Source organism: Lontra canadensis, unplaced genomic scaffold, assembly GCF_010015895.1.
Source record: "Lontra canadensis isolate GAN:19392208 unplaced genomic scaffold, GSC_riverotter_1.0 scaffold41, whole genome shotgun sequence".
Lineage (NCBI taxonomy): Eukaryota > Metazoa > Chordata > Mammalia > Carnivora > Mustelidae > Lontra > Lontra canadensis.
This window is the reverse complement of record NW_022631035.1, coordinates 5,064,271-5,088,060: the sequence shown is the minus strand read 5'-3', so window position 1 is coordinate 5,088,060 and position 23,790 is coordinate 5,064,271. Positions and strand designations below refer to the sequence as shown.

The window sequence follows — 23,790 nt, the reverse complement described above, 5'->3', positions numbered from 1 at the left end:
CCCACCCTCCCGACCCCGAGCGTCGTCTCGGTGCCCGCAAGCAGGCCCGACTCTCCGATGCCACCTGCCGCTCGGGTCCGCCGCCGGGGCTGCACGGATCCCAGACGCCCCAAGGCGGGTAGGGTTTCCCGGTAAGCGGCTCCTTCCCCAGCCCTGTACTCCGCAAGGCTCCCGGAAGCTGACTTTCCAGAGGCTTCTGCGGAAGGGCTTTCCCTCCTTTTCAGATAGCGGAGGAAACTGAGCGGGTGAGTGAAACTCAGAGAAGCCACGGACTCGCCGAATTCTCTTCGCAGGGTCATTTGCCCCGTTAGTGTCACCAACTTTTTAAGTAGCAGGGACTAGGGGTTGCGTCCCTCCCGCCACCAGCTTTCGGGCTCTTCAATTATTGAGGAGCTGCAGTGGCAGAAGTTATCCAGTTCAAGGGTGAGGGTAGGGTGAGGGCTCCTTACTCATGCCTCTGCCCAGAAGCAGGAGGGCGGGGTGGGAAGCCTGTGCCATGGGGGGTGGGGTGGGGGGCACGTCAACTCCCACCTCCCACCCGGGAGCATGGCTTTCCCGACCCCTTGTCCTCTCCCACTCCTCCACTTCTAGATTCTCTTGAGTAAAAATATTTGAGCACTGGACAAAGTCAGAGACTTTCACAAACAAGCCAAGGGCACAATTACCAGCTCTCCTTCCCTTGTAAACAGTTTTATTCGTTTTTAAGAATCATGCAGCAATCCATAAATATTGCATCCTTGATGTCCCCACTGTAGCGTGCCCACGAGTGTACTCCAGCGAGTGAGAGGGGTACACGGATGGCACAAACAGTACACACACACATGTGCGCACACCAGGTGCGCAGGTCCTAAAGTGAAGTGATCAACCGGCATGCCAGTGTCAGGTGGCAGGACACGACTCTCCCCAGGTGAGACGGGTCGAAGTGTGTGGGTCTGTGCCCAGGAGATGCCCCAGCGTGGGCATAAATTCTGTGGGTGGAACTGGGTGAGGAAGGAAAAAAGGCCAGGATGGCCACACCACCTGGAGGCCAGCAGAGAGCTCAGACCTTGGGCTGGAGTTGGTGGGAGGAGCCACAGGCCTCCAGGTGGTCTGCGCCCTGGAGCGAAGAGCCAGGCCCCAGCCCCTTCTCTCTGGGTCAGCTGCTCGGAACTCGACGGTCTCCGGGTGACGCAGTGGGGCAATAGGGTTGGCAGCTATTCCCTGACCGGGCTGACTAACGACCGGCAACTTTGGGTGGGATATTTCTGCTTGCCTAAGAGCCAAATAACAACAAAGAGGGGAAAGAGAAGAGAGAGAGAGAGAGATGGAGGATTGGTCTGAGGAACAGGAGTGAAAGGGCCATTTCTAACCCAGGCATGTCTCGATTATGGAACCAAGGCCTTGAAGAATCCTCGTGAGCCTCTTGCTGGGGGGAGGGCCCAGCATGTGCTATGAGGAAGGACACAGGCAGGCCCTCCTCAGAAGACGGTGATAATGGGTTCCTCTCAGGGTTCCTGGCCACCGTGGCTACTGTTTACCTGCATCTCCTTCACCTCAGGTAACACCACACCGTGACTACATGACCTGCTAGGAGAGGAGGGGAGGCTGTGTGCCACCGCCCCAGGCTAAGGGACGCTCCCCATTCCCTGGGGCTTAAACTTCAAGGAAATCAGGAGTGGGGTTATTGCTCCAATCTCAAACACAAAAGGGGCTGGAGGAATGTTGGGGGAAAGAAAAGGCCAGGGCCTGAAGCAGCAGAGTCCCCCGCAGGACCTCGGAGGGAGAGGGGGACATGGGGATTCAAGACAGAAGCTTTGATTCCGGCTTGGTTGATGTCATGTCTATCAGGACAACAGGCCTTCCCCCAACCAGGGCAGGACCTGAGGCATAACCATGAAGCCTGACAGTGCAAAGAAGCCACACAGAAGGTGTGAAGATTCCCCGGGCACTGGGCTCTCTTTGGGGTGTTGGAAGCAGCCCTGAAAAACTCCTTCAGGGTAACGACTCCAAATATGAAGACAGGCCGTCACGATGGGCAGAGCCCAAGGCCCTGCGGCGTCTCGGCCTCACAAGTGGCTGTGTCTGACCTGGGTTCCCGAGCTCATGCTCCGCTAGGAGGCCACCTTTTCCCAAAGCCAGTCAACAACACATCTGTCCAAGAACCAGCTAGAACCAACTGGCAACACCGGTGCTGAGGGAGAAGGAGTAAGTCCCAATGGTTTACAGCCTGGCCTTGCTGTTTCTGACTTCTGTCTACGCGCCTTACATGGGGCCCTGGAGGGGTCGGGGGCACACGGCTTGAACAGTATCTCTGAATCTCTAAAGAGCCTGGGGAAGGACTACCTCCCCCGCCCCAGGCTCAGTGGATCTGGAAGGCAGGGGAGGAAACAGGGAAGGAAACCCCGAGGGACAGGGAGGCCTCCCCATCACCGCTAGCAGTGGGCTCCAGCACTTCCTTTTGGATTCCTGGGCACCAGTGTGGGGGTCACTGTGCCACCCCTCCCTCAGCCTATTTCTTCAACTATTAACACAAAGGGGCGAAGACAGGGACAACAGGTGTAGGATGCCACCTGACGGGGTACAGCGAGGAAATGTAAAACTATAGGGCAGCTAACACAGTGCCTGGCACATAGAAGGGGCCAAAAATGTGTGTTTTTTTTTTTTTTTTTGAAAAGTCACCTTAAGATGGCATCCCAGGCCTTCATAAACGCCCCTGACCATAAACGGCCCTCCTAAGGGGGATCACGTACCTGGGGGGGTTGTCAGATCCAAGGCCTCCTCTCTAAGCGGACACACGAGGCACAGGACACTAGCTCTGTGACCAGAAGCAAGAACTGTTTTTTCAACCAACCTTTTGGTTGCCACCGTTTCTCATCCTTGACAAAGGACCTCCTAACGCTTTTTGAGGGAAACTTGGGTTTGAGTGCAAAATGGCTTTCTCTTCTCCCAGGAGCCATCCCCAGCTCCACCCTCAAATGGAGGGTTCAAATTGCTTATGATGTTTCAGAGACCAGAATATGCCAGACGGGTGTCTGTAATGAAGCTGCCAAAACTCTAGGTCCTGTCGGTACGCCCCAAAGGAGAGAAAGATGGGAAACAAGCAGCCTGTGGACCTCGGCTCCCCCTGAAGATCCAGATTGGGGGAAGACGTTCCACAGAGTCTCTGCAAAGGGTCTCCTGAGCTGCAGTTCGTTGAGAGGCTCCAGCCCACAAGGAGAGAGGAGGCTTCCAGATCCTTCTGGGAGGGGAAGGGGCATGGTTATGGAGACCTGGCTGGGAGCGGGAGCAGGCGGACCTCCATGTCCAGCTTTCATCTGGATGCAGTCTTCATGCTCTCGCGGAGGACACCCAGGAGGCCAGCAGCCCAGTGAGGCTGGGATGGAAGGTGGGGCCGGAGGGAGCCCAGGTGCACGGGCTGGGGCTCTCAGACGGCCAAGGGACCCCACACGCAGGGTCTGTCCTCGGGGTCCTCCAGGCTGCTGGATGATAAGCGCCGACGCTGAGTGTTCCGACGACTGACAATGTTGTCATCGGCCTGCCAGGTGCCTGGAGAGGAGAGAGGGGAGGGTATAGGAGCCGGTCTCTGGCCAGGTCCAGATGGCCTCTCCAGCACGATGGCCCAGGAGTTCAGCACGGAGGTGAGGAGCGCGCGTGTCATCTGAAACTCCCATGTGTGTGTGGGCCACAGCGAGGGAGAGAGAACGGGGCGTGGTGGACGTGCCAGGGAGCAGGGGACAGCTCCTGTCCTAACGGGCTAGGTACGGCCAGGCCACCGTGGGGACCGCTGACAGAGAGGAACGTGCAGGGGATCTCTTGTTCTGCGGACTTGCCCTGCCATCTACTTCTGCGTCTGTATTTGTCTGAAGTGTGCCTGTGTGTTATGGCGGAGAGGAGAAAGAAACCAGGTCTAGCGGAGGTTTTCGCAGGAAGCAGTGGCGGGGGGTGGGAGAGCATGTTAATGCGGGTCTGGGTCCGGTGTTAGTGTTTGCTGTGCGGGCTGGGGTGGGGCAGGAAGGGGCTGGTAGCCCAGCAGAGCGCCAGGGACAGAAGGCCATGGGGGGAGCTGGTGCGATGGCTCCAGCACCCCTCCTGCCCCAGGCAGCCCGCTGAGGTCGCCATCAACCCCAGGAGACGCCAGCCCGAGGGCCCTGGGATCCCCGGGGTCCCCTAGGCAGCACCCACTAAACTTCTCATCCTCCCCCAAATCTGCCGTAGCTCCTGTACACTGAGCACCGGCTGCTGGGGCCGGAAGCCCGCTCTTGTCTCCCCTGTCTTCGGCGCTCTGGATTTAATCCATCATGACCGCCTGCTTGTCTGCTTGTGGTCAGAAAACCTGGGCTTTCCTCCCAGGTCCTTCCTGCACGCTCCTGGGCAGCTCACTTCACTGGAAGGCTTGGTTCTCCCACCCGTCACATGGGGGCTGAGGGCTCATCTGGCAGGACTGACTCACAGGGGTGCACTCAACCACCAGCCCCCACACTCTCTTCAGGCCACCCTCCCCTCTCCCAGGGTCTCCCCTCAACTGTCCTCTTGACCCAGACAAACTCATCCAATCCCTCCAGGACAGCACCAACCTCCCTGAGAGGCAGAGGCCCTGGGTGAAGACCTGACTGCACGGGGCCCCGCGCCTGCCACCTCCCCCTCCCTGCAGCCCTCCGGAGCTGCACCTGCTGCGGCCCGCCTTCACAAGGCCCCCCAGCCTGGGGAGGCACGCGTGCTCCACGGTGCCCCCTAACCTGTCCGGCCGCCACCGTGCACATCTCACACTGCAGGGGAACCAGGAACCCCTGCCCTCCTCTGGGGCCAGCCTGGCCTCTTGGAAGATTCTAGTGGGGGACGGACCCGGCTGCCCGGGTGCACGGTGGTGGGCAGGCCCAAATCTCACTGTGCTCATGTTTCAGGGGGCTGTGCTCCAACGTCTGGGGCCAGCTTCACGGAAGAGCCAGCCCAAGCCCCCCTAATGGTCCGAACACTAGGATTAAGTAGGTATAAACTGCTTATTTCCCCTAAGGGTCCTGGAGTGATAATCCATCCTAAGGCTCTAACATCAGCCTGGGGAGCTGGGCCCCCGGGGAAGAGAAGGGGGCGACACAGACAATTCGTACTCCAGACGGAATCCCCGGAGTCTGGGACATGGGCCCGAAGTGCTTTCCCCCCTAGAAGGGTGGCACTCGCAAGCATGACGGGATGAAGAGAAGGCAAGACTGTCCTTTAGGTCAGGAACCCCCAGAATGCAATGAGTTGTTCGTTCACTTAGAGAATTCGGTAGATCTCATACCTAGTCCTCAATGTTTATGGGGCAGGACTCCGGCACGGCGGCTGTTCGGTGGGAGAGACCAAAAGCAAACGGTGAACAAGAGAGAAGACACACACGCACGCACACGTCACAGTCCACGCCGCCGCCGCCGCCAGCCAGGGCGCCACGGGACGCCGGACCGGCCGGCCGTCCTGACTCTGAATTCACGGGAGTCCTTGCTCCCAGCTCCACCGCTCTAGGGTCCTTTGCAGGGTCCAAACCCGCGCCTTCTGGAATAGCCTCAAGACTCAGAGCTCTAGTGTCTGCTCTTCCTGGCTTCTTGATTGACTCGGTGGCGAGGGGGAGGTTGAGCGGCAATAACGAGGTTCTTCCCCGCCAAGCAAGGGGTCTGATGGGCCCCCAGCAAAACCCCGCGACCGCTCTCCTGCTGCTCCACCAGGCCCTCCGGCCAGACCCTGGAGCTTGGCACTGAAAATCCTTCTTGGAGACAGCAAGGGGCTTTCCCTTAGGGCCCATCTAGAGGAGAGACGGAGAGCAGAGACACCTCTAGAGGTAGATTTGAGGAGCATACTTAGGGGGAATTCCACACCCCTTTTCCTGCCTCTACCAAGCCACGGATGAGACATGAGCGCTAGAATAGTTTGATGGTCTCAAAGAGTTTCCAGTGGAAAGAGAAACCGAGTTCAGATTTTCCCTTCGTGTCCAGGAAGCGCAAGCTTTCCTAGCAGCATCTCCGTCTCAGGTCACAAGGCCCAAAGAGAGGAGTGAACTGAATTTCAGGTTTCTGTAGGTGTTGCTGTTTCCTTGGGGACCTCCACTCCTGCACAATGAGGTCATTTAAAAATATATTTCTAATTCCACCAAAAAACCCTAACGATTTTTGCTTTTTTTCCCCCATCGCATACACTACCCAGAACCTGTTCACAGACTTATCACTGGTCCCCTGGCCACTGTCCTGCCACCTGTGTAATATTCCTTCCAATTCCCCGGAACCACATCTACTCAGCCTGGCTTCACAGTTCTAACCTGCTCACCACCTGCACCTGTCCACGTCGACTTTCTCCCTCTGAGACCTTCCAGAACAATCTCAGATCATGCCACCCCCTTGGTCTTGAGGCCCAAGAAGGCTCAGAAGCTTCTTAGGGGAAGAAGGGCTGGCGGGACACGGGTGCCCTCTCAGTGACACTCCCACGAGTGTGATGAGCGTGGTGAGGATGGGGACCCCCGTGGTCTTTGTCACCAGCTGGGTCTCCCAGCAGAGCGCACGTGAGCGTGGGGATGGCGCGTATGGCACAGGGACGAGCATGGGATGCTCCCCGCGGCTCGGCCTCTCCTCGGCCCTCCACGAAGGGAGCGGCGCCACTTGGAGAGGGAAACAGACTCAAGCGGAGACCAAGTGCCTGAGAAGCCGTCCCGACGGCCGCACAGCCTGCAGCCGGCCCGGCCTGCGGGCATCCCAGGCACAGGGTGGAAGTGTGGACTGGGAGCTGAGCAGGGAGAGGCCTATTTATTCCACGGGACCCACACAAGTGGACACGCCTGCTGCTCACCCAACGGGGGCTTCGCAGGAGCTCCCCAGCCCGCTGCACCAGTGTGACACCAAGAGCAGAACCAGGGAAACAGTTCACCAAGAGAGCAGACGTGCCTTCTCCCGGAAGACACCTCAAGTGCTTCCACCCAAGTCGCTCTCCCGACAGGCGTCACGGGCATTTGGTTGCACGACTGGCCTGAACAGTGAACCGAGTTTCATCTCAGCCCACTGGCCCCTGACCACACCGTAAGGAACCCCAAGGGTTCTTTCCTCTTCCCGCAAGCAATCCCGTAGGTGGAATAAATATCAACAAGCAGCTGGCCGAGGGGGTCAGGAGGAGGAGGAAGCAGAAGGAACAAGCTCCACTGCCACCAGCATGGTTGGCTCGAACGGTTCCCGGCAGCTCCCTCTGCCAAAACACGGGAGGGGGGTCTTGCCCTTTGGGGTGGGGTGGGGGGAGACAGGAGCCTAGCCACCGCCTATAGAGTGGCCACAGACACAGGGCAGAGAGGACAGAGATGTTGTCTTCCCCAGCTCGTGACACGGGATGCCAATTCAAATCCTCCTCGCGATGCTCGCCACAGAAGTGTCCCCATGTTTTGTGGACGTGCAGGGATTAATATATCCTTGCAAATACTTTTTCTCGGAGAATCTGTCAAATGCAGGCCCTTGCCAGTTAGGACTGGAGACACAAGCAGGAGCCTCTGGGAGGTGCGCGCGCCCAGCAAGCGTGTGTGGGACACAGCGTGGCCGGGGGGGCGGGGACAGTGCCGGCGCGGTGAACATGAACTTCCACACGAAGTCTACGTAACAGAAATGAGCTTCAAAAGAAACAAACCAGACAGACAGATTTACGTTTGGCAAAAAGACGTGAAAAACAAATGGACAGACGGAAGCGAGGTGAGGAGTGGGAAGGCAGGAAGTGACGTGTGCCCGGGCCCCACAGCTCCAGTCCAGGCCTGACTGGGTCCACGCTCCCTCCTCCACCGGCAGGCGGGAGAAGCAGGAGGACGGACATGGCATCTTTTGGCCTCACGGAGCGTGAGGAGTCCTGGGCAGTATCTTCAGGACACGCTAAATAGAAAAAAACCCGGAGAGAGGCCTTTGAAAGGCGGGAGAAAGCATCTTCTGGGAATTACGGCTTCCCGGCCACCAGTCTGCGTGGGGCCAGGCACGTGAGGCCGGGTGTCTCTCACGGGCTGACGGACAGCGGCCGCCACAGGAGGCTGGGTCGCTCCAACGCCTCTAGCCGTTTCGCTGAGCGAGTAAAGCACTGGACCCGTGATGTGATGTGGCTGTCCTGAAGCTCAAGTAAGTCTTCATTTCAGGGGACGGTGACAAGATTACAGACACCACCGTGTGGAGGACAGTCTCTGCTGTGAGACCAGGAGGGCGGTTTTGACCTAGTCCGCCTGGGCAAGGGGTGGCTTCAGAGAAGCGGTTCGTGGAGCCCTTGAACGAGCACATAGGCTAGAAGGATGTGAGTGCTCAGTGTGATGAGCGCAGCTCCTGCGTAAGAGGTACCCCAGGTTCGGCTTAGTTCAGCTTAGGGACAAGGGGCACGCTGACCGTCCTGACCAAAGTTAGGGCTCCAGGGAGCAGAGTCACCCTTGACCCCTGACCTTTCTTTTGGGATCTGAGTCTATTAAGTACAATGCGACTGGTGACCCACAGCTCGCTGGCTCAGAAAGCCATGTGCTAATTAAAACCACATCGGCTTTCAAATTCCTCCCTGCTCCTAACTAGACACATTCCTTCCGAGGAGCTAGGGGATCGGATCCCCTTTTCAAGGACTCAGGCTATCTTTCAAGACCTTCTCAGAGAGGCAGGGGTCTGCCTCAAACTTCCTCTTGATGAGAATAAGACCAGGCCACCTGCCGTGGGACCCCCAGGATTGGGGTGGAGGGGGGCATGGTCGGGCCAGTTTGGAAGGAGAGGGGGCTTTACTGCTGTCTTCCTGTCCCAAGAGTCGTGCTCAGAGCAGGGTTTGCTCTCTGCACAAAGTTCAAGGACTCTCCCGAGGCCGCCTCCCTTCCTTCCTGCATCTGGCTCCAGCATCCTAGCACAGCCCAGGCCTTCTTGCAGGAAAGGCAGGGCAGGGAGGTGGGTGTCCCAGGGTGAGAGCAGGGGAGCGAGCAGGGGAGCGTCTCCCACCAAGTTCATGTTCAGCAGACTGCCACTCACCAGGTAAGCAGACCTCAGGGCACAGCTTATTGTCCAGTGCTTTCACGCTGGCGATGCCAAAGTCATTGTTATTGTCACACTCCATACCTAGAAATGCGCATGTCCTCTGGCCTGTAAGGGAGTTAATGCAGTTAGAGAGGGGCTGGCTATATTTTTTCTCTGCTCTGCTGTCCTTAAAAAAAAAAAAAAAAAAAAATCTTAAGGATGGAGACAAAAAAAATCAAATCATATGTTAAAAAAAAGACAGGAATTAAGTGGGTAGAGAGTGGACGATAAAGGAATCAGTTGTGTGGGTCTGTGATTTTGCCTTGTCCTGCCCTGTCTCCTGCTCTGGCCCCTGGGAGGGCTGAGGGATGTGGGCTCCACAGAGAGCCGCACGGGGCGCAGAGAGAGGCTATCCCTGTCCTGCCGGCATCTGCAGGGGCCTGTCGGGTGTTTGTGACCACAAGGCTCTGTAAAATGATAAACACGTAAAACAAAAACTTAAGGTCTCAGGTTCCATAATTTTGTGTATTAGTCGAGATCACCACAATCACAAGATTATGTTTTGTTTTCCGAGGAAACGTAGTTTGTTACTTTGAGTATGTTTCAAGGGTCTGAGCAGAAACCTACAGACGTGTAAAGGGAAGGGGAAGGGTTCAGATTTTTTTTCCCTAGCTCTCCCCATGCCTCCGGTTTTCTCTTGGTGAAAGGGAGAGGAAAAAACATAAATCCATCGTGTGGGCTATAGAATGTCAGGCGGAAACCGCCCGCCACCCTGCATTTTTCAGAAGCGAACGTTCTGTTGGGGGGGAGCGATCATAGAGCGTGACTTGGGAACCTCGAGCACTGAAGGCATCCCCTGAGTCCATGAGGGGGCCCGACCCTGTCTTGGGCTGGCGTGCAAGTGTGGCAGAGGCACAGTCTTGGCGGCCAGGCTCTCCTTCAGGGTGACTGGATCAGGCGAGAGTGGTCAGGCCAGCATGCACACCCCTGAACTCCCCAAGCAACGGCGAGCTAAAGCAGAAGCAGCTAAGATGACATGTGCATCCGGGCTGGGGTACGGGTCTGCTTTGGAGGTGCCCTTCTGCGGGAGGCCCCTCAGAGCAGCACAGGGCAGAGCTGCGGGCTCCTGGAGCCGGCAGAGCGGGTGCGGGGGGCATTCCCAGGGGGATTCTCCCAGCCCAGCCTCCTCTTCCCACTTCCTTGCTCAGTAGATAGTTCCTTCTCTCCTAGACTTCCTGAACACAAAACGCTTCCATCTGAAGGTGTAACAGAGGCCTGAGTTACAGTGAAGAAAGTCGTTCTGACAGCTTGCAAATGCTTGTCTGCGCTGAGCCTCGGGCGTTGGACTTTCTCACACCTTCTCAGTGCCCCCTGGCCCCAAAGGTCCTAACCCTCTGCTGCTGAGACGTCTCGGCACCCCCTTTGCTAAAGCAAAACCAAACCAACTGCCTGACAGGCCTTTCTTCCGAATGGAACAAAGTGTTGGGCTGCTGCTAACATCGGGGCCGCCAGAGCAGCTCTGCGGGCCTCGGCTGGAAAGCGGAAGCGAGGAGGAAGGTGAGGGGTGGCCCAGGAGCTGCTGAACCCCGTGTACGCAAATACAGAGCTCCCCGCAGGCCTTCTGCAGCAGCTGCGTCCTGACATCCCTGGCACTGAGGCCTTGAAAGAGCCAAGAAGACCACCACTGAGGTCTTCAAATCCCCTGCCTGCCCTGCTAGTCCGTCAAGAAGACAAGCTTTCCCCAACGGCCACAAAACCGAGTAGAGCCACCGAGTCCTACCAGGGCCCCTCTCTGTACCCTTTAAAGAGCACCCAGGAAAGAAATCAAGTAAGAGGGAGCAAGAGACCAGGTCTTTTACCATCTTCCTGTGTGGGCGATCCGTCCTCTTCCTCTATAACGTCATTGCCCTAGGACAGAAGGAAGGCGCTATGAGTCTATAAAAGCAGTAAAATGGACATATTGGTCAGCTGAAAACGGAAGTAACTGGCCTCATGGTATCTCATTTCAGGGCCTTCGACCAGAGTGTCCAGTCCCTTCTGCGTCTGAGAAGCCTGGGGGGCCTGGCAGAGGCGGAGTTTGCTTGGGGAGGCACCGGTCTGCCGGTGGGGCAGGGACCAGGACTGAGGCCCGTTACTGCTGTGCCCAGGGGATGTCAGGGATGGCCTTGGGAAGAGTTCAGCTCATACCGTCTCTTGAAGGTGGACATAAACATTGCCAAATGACAGACTATCCGAAAGACTGTAAAACTTCCAGAAATTCCTCGGACCCCAAACCCTATCCAGAGACTCCCGTGAGAGTGTCTGGCTCAAGGTAAGTTCTGGTGCCCTCACTGCGACGGGGCTTCCTGAACACCTCTGCCAGGCCGTTCTGGGGTGAACTGTCATCCTGTCCCCTCCACCTGCCATGGGGCTCCTGGACGAGTTTACAGTTTATTTATTTTCTAGTCATCTCTATACCAGCGTGGGGCTCGAACCTACAACCCTGAGACCAAGCGCTGCATGTTCCACTGACTGAGCCAGTCGGGCACCCCCGGGTGAGGATATAGAGCTGGTGGTGGGAGGCTGAGGGAGGCTAAGACCAGGTCACTGGGGTCTTCACGTCTTCCAGTGCCAGGCGGTGCCTGCGACACACTCTGTGTGAGTACTCAGTGAACAAAGGACGGACACATCCTCAGGTCCAGGGTCTGGCCGGGAAGCGCTCCCTCTAGGACGCACCCCACGCCTGCTACATCGCGGCCAGTGTGCTGCGCTAAGGGACAGTCCATGCACCAACGCGTGTGGCTGCTCTCCCCTCTACACCACAGCCCAGGCCGAAGTGAGCCAAATACGCTGCCTCGGGAGGCTGCTTCCAGAACAGGCCCCAGCCTATCGCGTCCCTCCGGTGGGAGGAGCCCTGCCGCCCGCCGGCCGTACCTCTGCGTCGAGCTCTTCGGCGGCGAGGCCGACAAAGTTGCTGTCCGGAGATGCCCCCAGCATCACCTGCCGAAGAGCAAACCAGAAATCAAGGCCCAGACACCCCGGCTCTCCCACCCGGCCCGCAGGGCAGCAACCCCCAACAGGGTCCTCGGGACAGAAGTGGCACCGGAGGGAAGAGTCAAATGTGACGGAGTCCGAGTCAGCGGCCCCAGCTTGTTTCCCACGGCACCCCCTCCGAGCACGGCCGGGGCCTGGCAGGAATCCCTCGCAGGCCCTGGGCTGAGCTAGTCCGGACACGCGTGCAGCGCGCAGAGCAACAGAGACACTGCCCGTGCTCCCCCCTTACCTCTCCTTCTTCTGAGGGGGCCCTGCTGGCGGCCTGGGGCGAAGGGAGAGCCTCGCCCTCTTCCTCAGTGCCAGGGGCGATGTAGGAACCGGACATGGAGGAGACCGTGTCAGTGCTGATCTGGGAGTGCTGGCTCTGGGAGGACACCATGGACATGACCGACTGGGCCAGGCTGCTGCTGGCAGGGTCTGTGGAGACGGGTGGGAGGAAGGAGACGGGAGGTCAGGCATGGCTTCTGGGAGCGGCCTCCCTGTGCTCATGCAGCGGGGACTCTAGTGGCCTCGCCAGGCCCTCACTGACCGAGCGCTAGGCTTCAGGCCTTCCGAGGCTCACACTTTGGAGCTCAGAACTCAAGCCGAGGGCAAGGATCTGCTTGTCCCTGACTCAGTCTTCAAGGAGCCCGTGACAGCAGGGCCGGGGGTAAGAGGAGCCCCCCTCCCCCCCGCTGTCAGCAGAACCCCTGGGCTCTGGGAGGGGCCTGGCTTTCGTGCAGTCTAGGTGTCACCCTGCCAGCCCCGGGTCCTTCTGGAGGGGCTGTGACGAGCATCGAGGACTGGGCTGAGCAGAAGAATGTGCAGTCGTTCCCGCTCCCTCGTGTACCTTCTGGGGAGGAGATGGTGGAAGAGAGCGGCGTCCCTGTACAAGACGACTGGTCAACAGCTCCCGAGGATGACAGGGTGAGATTCTCGCTTTCTGGGGTTACCCCGCATTCCTGGAGGGACACAGAAGAAGGGGGTGAGGGCCAGGCCCCGGGGAAGGAGTGGGACACCGGGAGGGCCTAGGGCCCCAGCGTCAGGAGTCTATGTGCAGAGCACGGGCGGTTTCTCTTTCGTCCCCACTCCCCGCAGCCCTGGGCTGGAAGGGCTGCCTCCCAGGGGAGGTGCCAGCCTCAGTCAGCACATCCTGCCGGAGGCTCAGCATCTGCTCGGGCCATACAAAAGCTGGAGCTCAGGTGACACAGGTCACCCAGCAGCTGTGACACGGGAACACCCCGGGTTTCCCGGGATCAGAAACTGCTTTCCTTCTTAAAGAGAACACAAAACCAGCAGAGGCCTCACTGCCTGTGAGGCGGCCCCGCTTGGATATCGGGTTGGTTCCAGCTCTACCGACCTCACACAAATACCGCCTTTGCCCCCCGCCCCCAGCCCCTCCTGTGCTAGGAGCTAGCAGCCACCTGTGCCAGAACCCCCACCCCTTCCCTGGCAGATGGGGATTCTGTTCCTACCCCTTTTCTCCAAGAGTTCTGTGGTTTGGGTTTTTTTTTTTTTTTTTTAAAGTAGGCTCCACACCCAACGTGGGGCTCGAACTCATGACCCTGAGATCAAGCACTGCAAGCTCCACCACTTAGCCGGCCGGTGCCCCAGGGAGTTCTGCTTTCATCGGAGCTCAGACACTGTGTCCTGCCTGAGTCAGGGAGTTCCCCCGAGGGCTCAGCTGCTCTCTGGAGGCCCGGTCTGTAATGGCTTCAGGGGGGCCTTCGTGGGCCACGCTCCCACATACTCCTGGCCTGCCCAGCGCCCCAGCTTCGGCTCTGGGCCTTTGCACAGACTGCCCCACCCCCTGGACTGCTTCTCTCGCCTTCGTCTGGGAATCTTAAAACACCAAGATCCAGCTCACATGCTACTCTGCCAGCACAGCTCCCTGGGCTTCTCCACTTAACATGATCTCTTGTGTCTCTGCCACAGACCACGCTGTCCCTGCCTCGGCGGGGGGCTGCTCTCTAGAGCGAAGATTCGTTCATTCAGGGGGTCCCTGGGTGGCTCCGTGGGTAAGGTGTCCGACTCTTGGTTTCAGCTCAGGTCCTGATCTGCCGGGCTGCGGGATGGGAGCCGCATCAGGCGCTGCACTCAGCGGGGTCTGCTGGAGATTTTCTCCCTCCGCTCCCCCTACTGGGGTGCACACGCCTGCTCTCTCTCTCACAAGTAAGTGAATAACTCTGTTTTTTTAAAGAGTTGATTTATTCATTTGGCCGAGAGAGAAGTCACAAGTAGGCAGAGAGGCAGGCAGAGAGAGAGGGGGAAGCAGGCTCCCTGCTGAGCAGAGAGCCCGATGCGGGGCTCGATCCCAGGACCCTGAGATCAGGACTTGAGCCGAAGGCAGAGGCTTAACCCACTGAGCCACCCAGGTGCCCCAGTAAATAACTCTTTAAAGAAAAAGCATCATTCATCTACCCAACAAATACATACTGAACGACCATATGCTAGACCCAGTGCTGTAACCTGTGCGCCTGCCCTGCCCCCCAACTAGACCTCGAGCACCCAGAGTCAGGGCCCACCGGATCACATTCGCCGGTCGCAGTTTACCTAGCTCACGGCCGTCCAGACAGCAGGTGTCCCAAGCCTGCTAAACAGAGCCTGCAGGGCTCGCGGGCAGCACCACCCCGCACTGGGCTCCCAGCATACTGGGCATCCCAGGCTCCGCCGCCGCTGTCCCTGTCCCTGGAACCCGCTTTCCTCAGACATTTGCACACTCACTCTCTCACCTCCTTCCGTCTCTGTCCACAGACGACCCTTTAAAGACAGGAACCCCCACCTCTAGCCTCGAGCTCCCCCTCTCTCCTGACACACGGACCCACAGCCAGTTTTTACTGCCCTGGGGTCCATCCCAACCCCAGTATCAAGACTGTCGGCGCCACAAGGGCCAGGACTTCTGTCGTCTGCTTATTGCTACTGTCCTCAGCGTACAGAACAGTGCCTGGCACATGACACAGGCTCGGTCTACTGTTGAAAGGATGAACGGAAGGAAACCTTGGCTGCTGTCTCGAAGAAGGTTCCGAGGTGCCTGGGAGTGAATGAAAGCAGATGGACCTGGAGAGGCAGGTGGGACGGAAGTACCTGCAGTCCAGCATCCAAGAAACAGAGACTGGGATTACCTCTTCCAGATGCTGCACTGACGGCTGCTGGGAGAGCTGGGTCTCTGACTCACTGCAGGAGTGCTCGTCCTCCTCCTCATGCAACACGGAAGAATTCTGGGAAACAGACCTGCGAAAGTCCGGGGAGAGGAGCCTCTGAACCCGGCATCCGTGTAAAGAACAGAACTGGCTGCACCCGTTAGCCAGACTCCACAGGAAGAAGGGGGCCCAGAGGAAAGGGGAGGGGATGAACGGAGCAGGGGAGGCGGAACCCAGGTCTTAAGAAGGAGGAAAAGGCTGGAAAGAGCCCTGGGGAGGGACTGAGAGCTCTTCTGGGTGTCAGAAAATCTCCATTTTACATTTAACTCCTTCAATAACTTGTGTCCGAACCAGGGAAAAACCAGTGACATTTTCAGGGTCTCAATGTTCTTTTTAAAAATATTTTATTTATTAATTTGACAGAGAGAGACATAGCAAGAGACGGAACACAAGCAGGGGTGATGGGAGAGGGAGAAGCAGGCTTCCTGCCGAGCAGGGAGCCTGATGCGGGGCTGGATCCCAGGACCCTGGGATCGTGACCTGAGCTGAAGGCAGACGCTTAATGACTGAGCCACCCAGGTGCCCCTAGGGTCTCAATATTTTTATCTATAATACATGCTCCTTAACTCTGCCACAGAAAGTTTCTCATGACTTGTGCCTGTTGGGTTTTAATGGGTTTAAATGCTGTTGGGTTTAAATGCTTAAGAGTATAGGTGAAGATCACAAGTTTCCTTCAGTCTTTAGACTAAGTGATGCTCCCCACAGGCCTCAATGATCCTAGGGATGTCCTCTTCCCTACACCCCATGCCCCCACCAAAAACACAGGAGATTTGCCTGTCTGGGTTCTACTAAGTACCCACATGCCACCTTATTTCCACCTGAGTGTTAGCCCCAGGTCTTCCATGAAATGAAAAGCTCTGGGAACAGCCCAGAGGGTCCACACTGTCCTGGGGACCCAGGATGGGAGCCAGTACTGAGCAGGGGAAGACGAGTGAAAGCATGTCACCAGGGACCTCAGGGGCACCACTGTTGAGCACCAACCACTCACTTGGAAAGACTCTTTTTGAGCTTGATTCCTTGGCTGCTGCAGTCAGACAGGCGGTCGAGCGGGGAGAGCGTCCTGACGGGGGGCAGATGGCCCTCGCTGCCATAGGCAGGCAGCATTCCCGACAGGTGGCCGTCTCCAAGCACGTGGAGGGCAGGGGCTGCTGGGGATGGGGTGAGGGGCCCATTGAGGGCTTCCAGAAGAGACACCACTTCATAACCTGGTGGAATGTTCTCTGAGGACTAGGGGAATCAGAGACAGGTTGAAAAATTAATTAAGTACTCTTTGTTTTATGGCGGGATCGCATTCCTTGCTCTACACTGAAAAAATATTTTCTTTTACATCTGGTCTGGCAAGCAGAGCGTCTGTAGAAGAGGTCAAAGAATGAGAAAATGTCAAAGAAACACATATTCCTAGATTCTGCTTACAGATGGACTTCTTAGTAGTGTTTGTTTTTTGATTGTAATGGAAATATATATTCATTACAGGAAATTTGAAAAACACATGAAGATAAAAAAAGAAGGGGGAGGGGAAGGAAGATTCAATAATCAAATCGCCCAAAGTACAACTTTCATTACTATTCTGGTGGTATACTTTCTTCCAACCTTTTTCTCTGTATGGTTTACAAAGTTACACTATGTAAATAACAATTTTATATCCCCTATATGTCAGCAAACATAAATATTTCCCTTCACAGAGTCCATATTTCCTACCTCTTCTACTGGTGCTGGGATTTAGCTGTGTCTGACATTCCCTCCTATAAACCACATTTGAGGAACATCCTTGTGCACAAATCTTTATTTTTTTTGAAGATTCGATTGGCTTTTTTAAGCAATTTGTGAATCAGGGAGCATCCGTCCAGCAAAAGAGAGGTGCTCCCACAAAACCCTTTTTTTTCCCGGATTGTATTCTTGATATTAAATTCTTAGGTCTTTGATTATCAGATATAAGTATTTTTAAGGCTCTGGATACTTACAGCTACTCTGTTTTGTTTCTTCAATGACCCTTCCAGCCACACTCCCATAAGCAGTACAGAGAACCTATTTTAACTGCTTTTCCACCAGCATGAAGTCTCTCTCCCTTTTTAAAAGATTTTATTTATTTACTTTAATGGTTTTCTTTTCTTTTTTAAAAGATTTTATTTATTTCTTTGACAGAGAGAGAGAGAAAGAGAGAGAGCACGAGCAGGGGGGAGCACCTGGCAGAGGGGGAAGCAGGCTCCGGGCAGAGCAGGGAGCCTGATGCGGGACTCGATCCCAGGACTCTGGGATCATGACCTGAGTCAAAGGCAGAGGCTCAGCCCACGGAGCCACCCAGGTGCTCATGCCATCTATCCATCTGTCCATCCATCCGTCTATCTAAGAGAGAACACACAGAAGTGCCTGTGGGGGGCAAGTGAGTGGCGGCGGTGGGGGGGGGAGGAACGGAGGGGGAAGGAGGAGAATCTGAAGCCAACTCCTTCCTCACTTAGCACTGAGCCCAATGGGGCCTCTATCTCAGGACTGCAAGATCCTGACCTGAGCCAAAGACTTAAAGGACTGTGACTGTGCCACCCAGATGCCCCCCACCCCCACTGCCATGGAGTCTCTTTTAAAAAGCTTTCGAATCTGAAAGGTGAAAAATGGTATCTCATTTTAATTCGTATATTGTAGATTTTTAATATGGTTAACTAAAAAAAAAAGATATTTAACCAGCTAAGCATCCTCTTCTGAGGATTTTTTTAAATAATCTTAATTTTTTCCCCACTCCTGAGAATCTTAAATAATATCCTTTGTTCATTTATTTCTGTTTGATTCAGAGGAGCCACGGCAAAGATATTAGGGTTCTCTCTGATATAAACGTTGTGAAGACATTTTTCTTCTTTAAATAATTCATGGTTTGCCTTTTAATTTTAATCCTTTTTACACATCTGAACTTTTAATATTTTTATGTGGTAAAATCTACACTTTTTCTTTTCTGTAGCGTTCCTCTGCTTTTAAGTTTGGAGAGCCCTCTCCCATTCAAAGCCAACTAAAGAATCACCTAGAATTTATTCTCAGTCTTTAATGTTTGGTTTGCTTCACTTCTGCTTTAATGTAGTTTTGCTTTAATATAGTTAACTAGTTACTCCGTCTGGAATTTATTTGTTAATCTGGTAAGGAGTGAAGTGCTAAGCTGATTTTTCCTCCCTAAATAGCTAACTAGTTATCCTAATACCACGTATGGAAGGACGACTCTCCTCCACTCGTGAGTGAATCTGAAGATGGCGTCCGCTAGGACCGCACAGCCTCGAGGCTGCCTTCCAGCACTATCTCTTTTCACAGGGACACGGAAGTGAAGTGTGTCATCCACTTGGCTCCCAGTTGCTGGAGCCATGAAATGGGATCAAGAAAAACAGTTACCTCCTTCAATGACCCAGATAAACATAGTAAATTGTATTCAAATGCAAGACAATCACCCCCTTGTTCCTGCTTTGGGCGGGGGAGCTCCCGACTAGGGTGAGGCTGGGAGCAGACTTCTCCCAGCAGGGTAAATATTAACCGGATGCTGAGTTCCAGAAGGAAAAGGGGGATTTAATGATCAGTATCCAATTTTCCGTTGTAATACTGGTTGGTTTTAACACAACGTGACCTCAGCCAGCTTACTGAACACTGCAGCATGCCAAGGTTTAATTACTTGTTGCAAAGTCAGGTAAAGAAGGATGAAAGGTGCACAGGGCCAGCGAGGGGACCAGAGCACTTGGTTCCTGGGTGGTCCCGTGCCCCGCCCAACTCACCGAATGCTCCTCTGAGTCAGACGTCTGGGACGAGATGATGGGGTTAAAGCTGGTTGGGGACAAGGGGCCCAATTTCTTCCTCATGGCCCGGATCTGAAGCAGCGCCCGGAAGGCTACAAGAAGGGAACAGATCATCAGGCCATCCTGATAACAGAAGTCAGGATGAACGGGAGCCCGGGCAGAAACCACAGTCTCCCCTCCCCGGGGGGGCGGGCAGTTTGCAGACCCTCCTGGCGGGTCTCGGCCTAGGGCTCTGGGACTCACGCAGTCGGCAGATGGGACAATTGTTGGCCTGGTAGCGCAGGGTGTCGGCACACGTGTTACACAAGCAGAGGTGACGACAGGGCAGAATCAAGGTATCCCGGACATCTGAGAGACACACCACACACTCAGCACTGTTATCGCTTACTTCATCCTCAGCCACCTGTCCCAGGAGATAGAAACGTAGCCAGTGACACAAAGACATTTGTGTCCTCTCTGTTCTTTGCAAGCAGCTTGCCTGAAGAGCGGAGATGAGGAGCGAGAACCATATCCTACATTTACTTCGGACTTTAGCACGTGCATTCGCATACTGGGTTTCCCTTATTCTGGGAGCTGCTTCTCTCAAGCTGTCCTACGGGATCAGACTGTCGGGGCGGCGGTGTAAGGCGACCACACAGGGAAGGGCGGGGGGCCACGCAGGAACACTGCAGGGGAGCCCGGTAATGGGCGGCCGGGGCTCTGCAGGGGAACTCATCCAAACCTGCCGAAGCTTCTCATTTCCAGAGCAATATAAGCATAAGCATCTGGAATGAGGAAGAAAGTCCCCTCCTCGGACCAAACTGATTCCAGAGTTTGGCACGCCGACTCCCTGGATCCGAGTTTCACCAAAGCGTTTCTCCCTCCGCCTCCCGGGAAAAGCACATTCAGAATTTGGGGTAGAACCTGCCTTAGAATCCTGTGTGTTGTACTTGTTTTCGATTCCATAGATCTCCTGAAGGAGGTAGCTGACCCCATCTACCTGAAGAGCAAACAGCAAAGTTCAAGGGCAGGTTGACTGGACGGAGAGAAAGTGGGAACTCATCCCTCAACCTTCTCTGGTAACCAGGGGCTACTGACTCACAATGAAAAAAATCAAAGGCCTAGACAAGTAAAGGGTGCTCTTATTTACTTATGCTTTCCCTCTGACAGGGAAACGAAAATCAAATGTTTAATCCACCCACCATTCTGCCCAAGAGGGAGCACAAATGTTCACGAATACAACACTAATTCGTGTACCACAGCTCAAGGTCACAGACAGGAAAGCAGAGTTAAGAAGGGCAGAGATTAGCAAAAGGATGGAGCCTATGCATCAAAATTAAAGCGTTGGCTATGTAACAGACATGAAGTGCGGACATTTCAAAAATAAAGGGATGGATGGTGTCTGGGGGGCGCAGTCAGGTAAGCACGTGACTCCTGGCTTCAGCTCAGGTCACCATCTCAGGGTGGCGACGTTGAGCCCGTACTGGGCTCCATGCTGAGCACAGAGTCTGCTAAAGCTTCTCTCTCCCCCATCGCCTCGTGCGCGCTCTCTAAAATAAATAAATCTTTTTTCAAAAAGATTTTACTTTTTAAAGATTAATTTATTTTTAGAGCGAGAGAGCACACAGGCAGGGGGAGGAGCTGGGGAAGAGGAAGAGAGAGAAGCTGTAGCAGATGCTCCGCTGAGCACGGAGCCGGAGGCAGGGTTGGGTCCCACCACCCTGAGATCATGACCTGAGCTAAAATCAAGAGTTGGACGCTTAACCAACTGAGCCACCCTGGTGCCCCGTAAAGAAATAAATCTTTAAAAATATTATTATTTTTATTATTAAAGAATGGAACAGAGAAAGAAAGAGGAGAAACAGGCAAGGGGAGGAGTGGAAGGGAAAACATGAGAGACAGAAAGACAGTAGGATCTTGAAGGGGAGACAACTGAGCCCCTCCACATGCACGAGCCACCCCACCACCCACATGGCCAAGGAGCCCTCTTGGCCCTAACCCTTAAAACCTCAGCTTCAGGGGCACCTGGGTGGCTCAGTGGGTTAAGCCTCTGCCTTCGGCTCAGGTCATGGTCTCAGGGTCCTGGGATCGAGCCCCACATTGAGCTCTCTGCTCAGCAGGGAGCCTGCTTCCCCCCCCTCTCTCTGCCTGCCTCTCTGCCTACTTGTGATCTCTGTCTGTCAAATAAATAAATAAAATCTTTAAAAAAATTAAAAAAAAAACCCCTCAACTTCAATGCCCACTTGCCCTAGCCTGGGCCACGTCAGTGCCAAAACAGGCTCTTCCCTTGTCTCTCTGCGTGAGCCCACTCCTTCTGCTTCACCTGTCCCCTGTTGATCCCCTCCCCTAAGACTGAGCCTGTCACTGATTTCATACCCACTCTCCAGTTTGAAAGTCTGTTGCTAATGTCAAGCTAGCAATAGGAAAATAGACAAATCATTTACCTTCAGTTACCCTAGCCTTTCTAGGCGTCCTGGAGAACAAGGCCTCCCCATGAGCCAACTCACCAAGGCTTGGCCTTCCTAGGCAGTATCCTGGGCTCAGGATCTGTTTTCTCCTCTGCCTTTTAAAACTTGTTTCAACTTACTGATCGATTAAATTGGAAAGGATATTATCAACAAATTTATGTTCAGGTGTTATTGACTGCTATTGACCTCATGAAGAGGAGAGAACACTTAACCCCCAAGAATGAACAATATAGAATTCAGACCTCTATCACCCACCTGCAGGGGGTCCTGCCAATGCCCCTGACCCCATTCTCCCCTCCTCACTAACTCTGCTTCCACTTGGGCAAAAGTGGGAAAAAAAAAAAGTGCTGGGACCCAGTGGGGGTTAGGAGCAGGCATACACATAACTTGCTGGTCATTCTGAGAAGGGGGCAGATGGCCAGTAAACTTGGGATTTAGAAAAGCAGTGGTGGGATGAATTAAGCCAAGGGCCCTAATTGGCTCTGAATTGGACCCCAACACTTTATCCTTCAGCTTGGAATGTTTCTCACCCTGGCATTTTAAATAAAAAGAACTCTCCCGAAACCTAATGTCAAGAGACAAATCTTGTCCTTTCATTTCTTTGCTCAGATAATGGCCGCCTCTACACCAACAATTCTGGAACAATCAAGACACCCCCAGTCAGTATTCCTTTCAGGCCACCCAAGGAGTTTCTAACATACAAAAGTACTCCCTTTTTCACTCTTCTTTGATTAAAAAAAGGGGGGTCGGTGGGAGAGAAAGAAGGGTGCTTAGCAAAAGAGAAAAAAAGAGAATGAGCAATCAAAAGAAAGAAGGGTTGGTGGGGGGGACACCAAGGAGCCCTGGCTGTCCAATACATACCACTTGTTTCTGTTTGAGGGGCTTGACGCAGAAAGTTCCATCCGTGTGCTGGAATGAAAGAGGACCGTTATGACCCGGAAGGAGGGCGAGAAGGTACAGGTGTCCTTGGTTGCTGCCCTCGAGTATACACGCGTGGGATTACAGACGCCCCCCTCACACCCGCAGGGCCTTCCAAGTATCCAGTGTGATCTTTCCATTTTAAGAAGAGGAAACCGAGGGCTCAGAGCGGCAGGTCACGCAGCGAGTTGGTAGCAGGGCTGGCACTAGATCCAAGGGCAGCCCCCGGTGTGAGGCTCCTTCGGCTTGACGACAGCCTCCGAGCCGGATCCATCCTGCTGCAACTCAGGCAGCAGCAAACAGGGCTGCCCGAGACCCCACATGAGAGCCAGTTAAACGGAATAAAGCAAGGCCCCGTAAAGTTACTCACCTTTTCGAAAGTGCCCAGCAGTACATGGCAATGGCCAAAATACTCTGAAAGTAAATAAATAAATAAATAAACAAAGGCACATGGATGAGGAAGAAAGCCCAAAAACACATCTTGCTGGCCTTCTAACTTCCCCGATTCCCTGCGCCCGGCAAACCGATGCTCCAGGCTGTGAGAAGGGGCACACTCTGTAATCCATGCTGCTCTCATCTGCCTGAGGACTCAGGGACCCAGGGACCACCTGCCCGGGCCCCACGGAGAGGGCCTGTGGTTCGTGCACCGCCAAAGGGCAGCGTGTACAGCGGAAGAAGATAAAAGGTGCCCGTTACCGTCTCCTTCATCCACCACGGCGTGGACCACTAAAGGGTAAACTTCTCGGTCCAGATCAAAGCCAAGCTAATGGGAAAGAAAAGGAAAAAAGAAAGGACTTAGCAAGTTGAGATGACACAGTAATCCATCAGGGAAGGAGCCATCGTCAAGGGGCATTAATTCATCTGTGCTCTCATTCCTCAACCTCGTGACCACCTGAGTCTGTCCCGTGGAAGGCCACTGTCTCTTTCTAAAGCCTTGTGGCTATGAAACCCTCTAACTTTGGAGGTTCCTTGCAGGCTCCTGGCTTTCTCCAAGTATCTGAGGTGAATGGGCTCCTTTGGAACAGAAAAGTTAAGGGTGTTGGGCCTATCTTAAGGGTGTGAAGGAGTCACAGGGCTGAAGGACAGTGTGGTCTCCGAGCATGGGGGACAGGGGACCTGCTGGCTGTAGTCCAGATGAGGCCCGAGGTCCCTGTATCTGAGCCTCTGCCCAGCAGCCCGTCGCCTGGTCCCAGAGGCCACTCACCTCCTCCTCCGCCCACTCGGAGGGGTCCACGGTGTGGGAGGGCAGGCAGAACTGCTGACACACCCCGCGCTTGTAGTGCACCGTCTCCGACTGTAGGCTGTTGTCTTTGGGGATGTAGCTGTTGAGCGAAGAGGGAAGCAGAGCGAAAGTCAGTATCTAGCCCAGACGGAGGGACTGTTTCCTCTGTCCCACGCCTGGTCTCAACATCAACAGGCTCTAAGGACAGAAAAGGATAGGACAGAAAATATTTCCTTCATTGTCTGTTTCCTTTGCTCCTGCTCGATCATGCCGCTAAACTTATCCATTCAACCC

The 23,790-nt window shown here is 54.7% G+C and overlaps 1 protein-coding gene across 7 annotated transcripts in view; it reads right to left on the bottom strand.

Moving 5' to 3' along the window:
• Nucleotides 1-2,420: 2,420 nt before the first annotated feature.
• The window catches only part of RNF157 (ring finger protein 157), a 78,407-nt gene continuing 57,037 nt past the window's right edge, over nucleotides 2,421-23,790 (bottom strand). For 6 of the 7 annotated variants that reach the window (XM_032870549.1, XM_032870550.1, XM_032870556.1 and 3 more), the window contains 15 exons: nucleotides 23,479-23,596; nucleotides 22,971-23,037; nucleotides 22,645-22,688; nucleotides 22,218-22,265; nucleotides 19,817-19,888; nucleotides 19,153-19,312; nucleotides 18,889-19,001; nucleotides 16,137-16,375; nucleotides 15,071-15,179; nucleotides 12,799-12,910; nucleotides 12,199-12,386; nucleotides 11,850-11,915; nucleotides 10,796-10,844; nucleotides 8,952-9,062; nucleotides 2,421-3,525 (listed from right to left, as the gene is read on the bottom strand). In XM_032870549.1, coding sequence (XP_032726440.1) covers nucleotides 3,404-3,525; nucleotides 8,952-9,062; nucleotides 10,796-10,844; nucleotides 11,850-11,915; nucleotides 12,199-12,386; nucleotides 12,799-12,910; nucleotides 15,071-15,179; nucleotides 16,137-16,375; nucleotides 18,889-19,001; nucleotides 19,153-19,312; nucleotides 19,817-19,888; nucleotides 22,218-22,265; nucleotides 22,645-22,688; nucleotides 22,971-23,037; nucleotides 23,479-23,596 — 1,618 coding nt within the window. In that variant the 3' untranslated portion in view covers nucleotides 2,421-3,403. Of the gene's footprint in view, nucleotides 3,526-5,257; nucleotides 5,299-8,951; nucleotides 9,063-10,795; nucleotides 10,845-11,849; nucleotides 11,916-12,198; nucleotides 12,387-12,798; nucleotides 12,911-15,070; nucleotides 15,180-16,136; nucleotides 16,376-18,888; nucleotides 19,002-19,152; nucleotides 19,313-19,816; nucleotides 19,889-22,217; nucleotides 22,266-22,644; nucleotides 22,689-22,970; nucleotides 23,038-23,478; nucleotides 23,597-23,790 lie in introns of all 7 variants that reach the window. The other variant, XM_032870552.1, reaches the window with a different exon arrangement.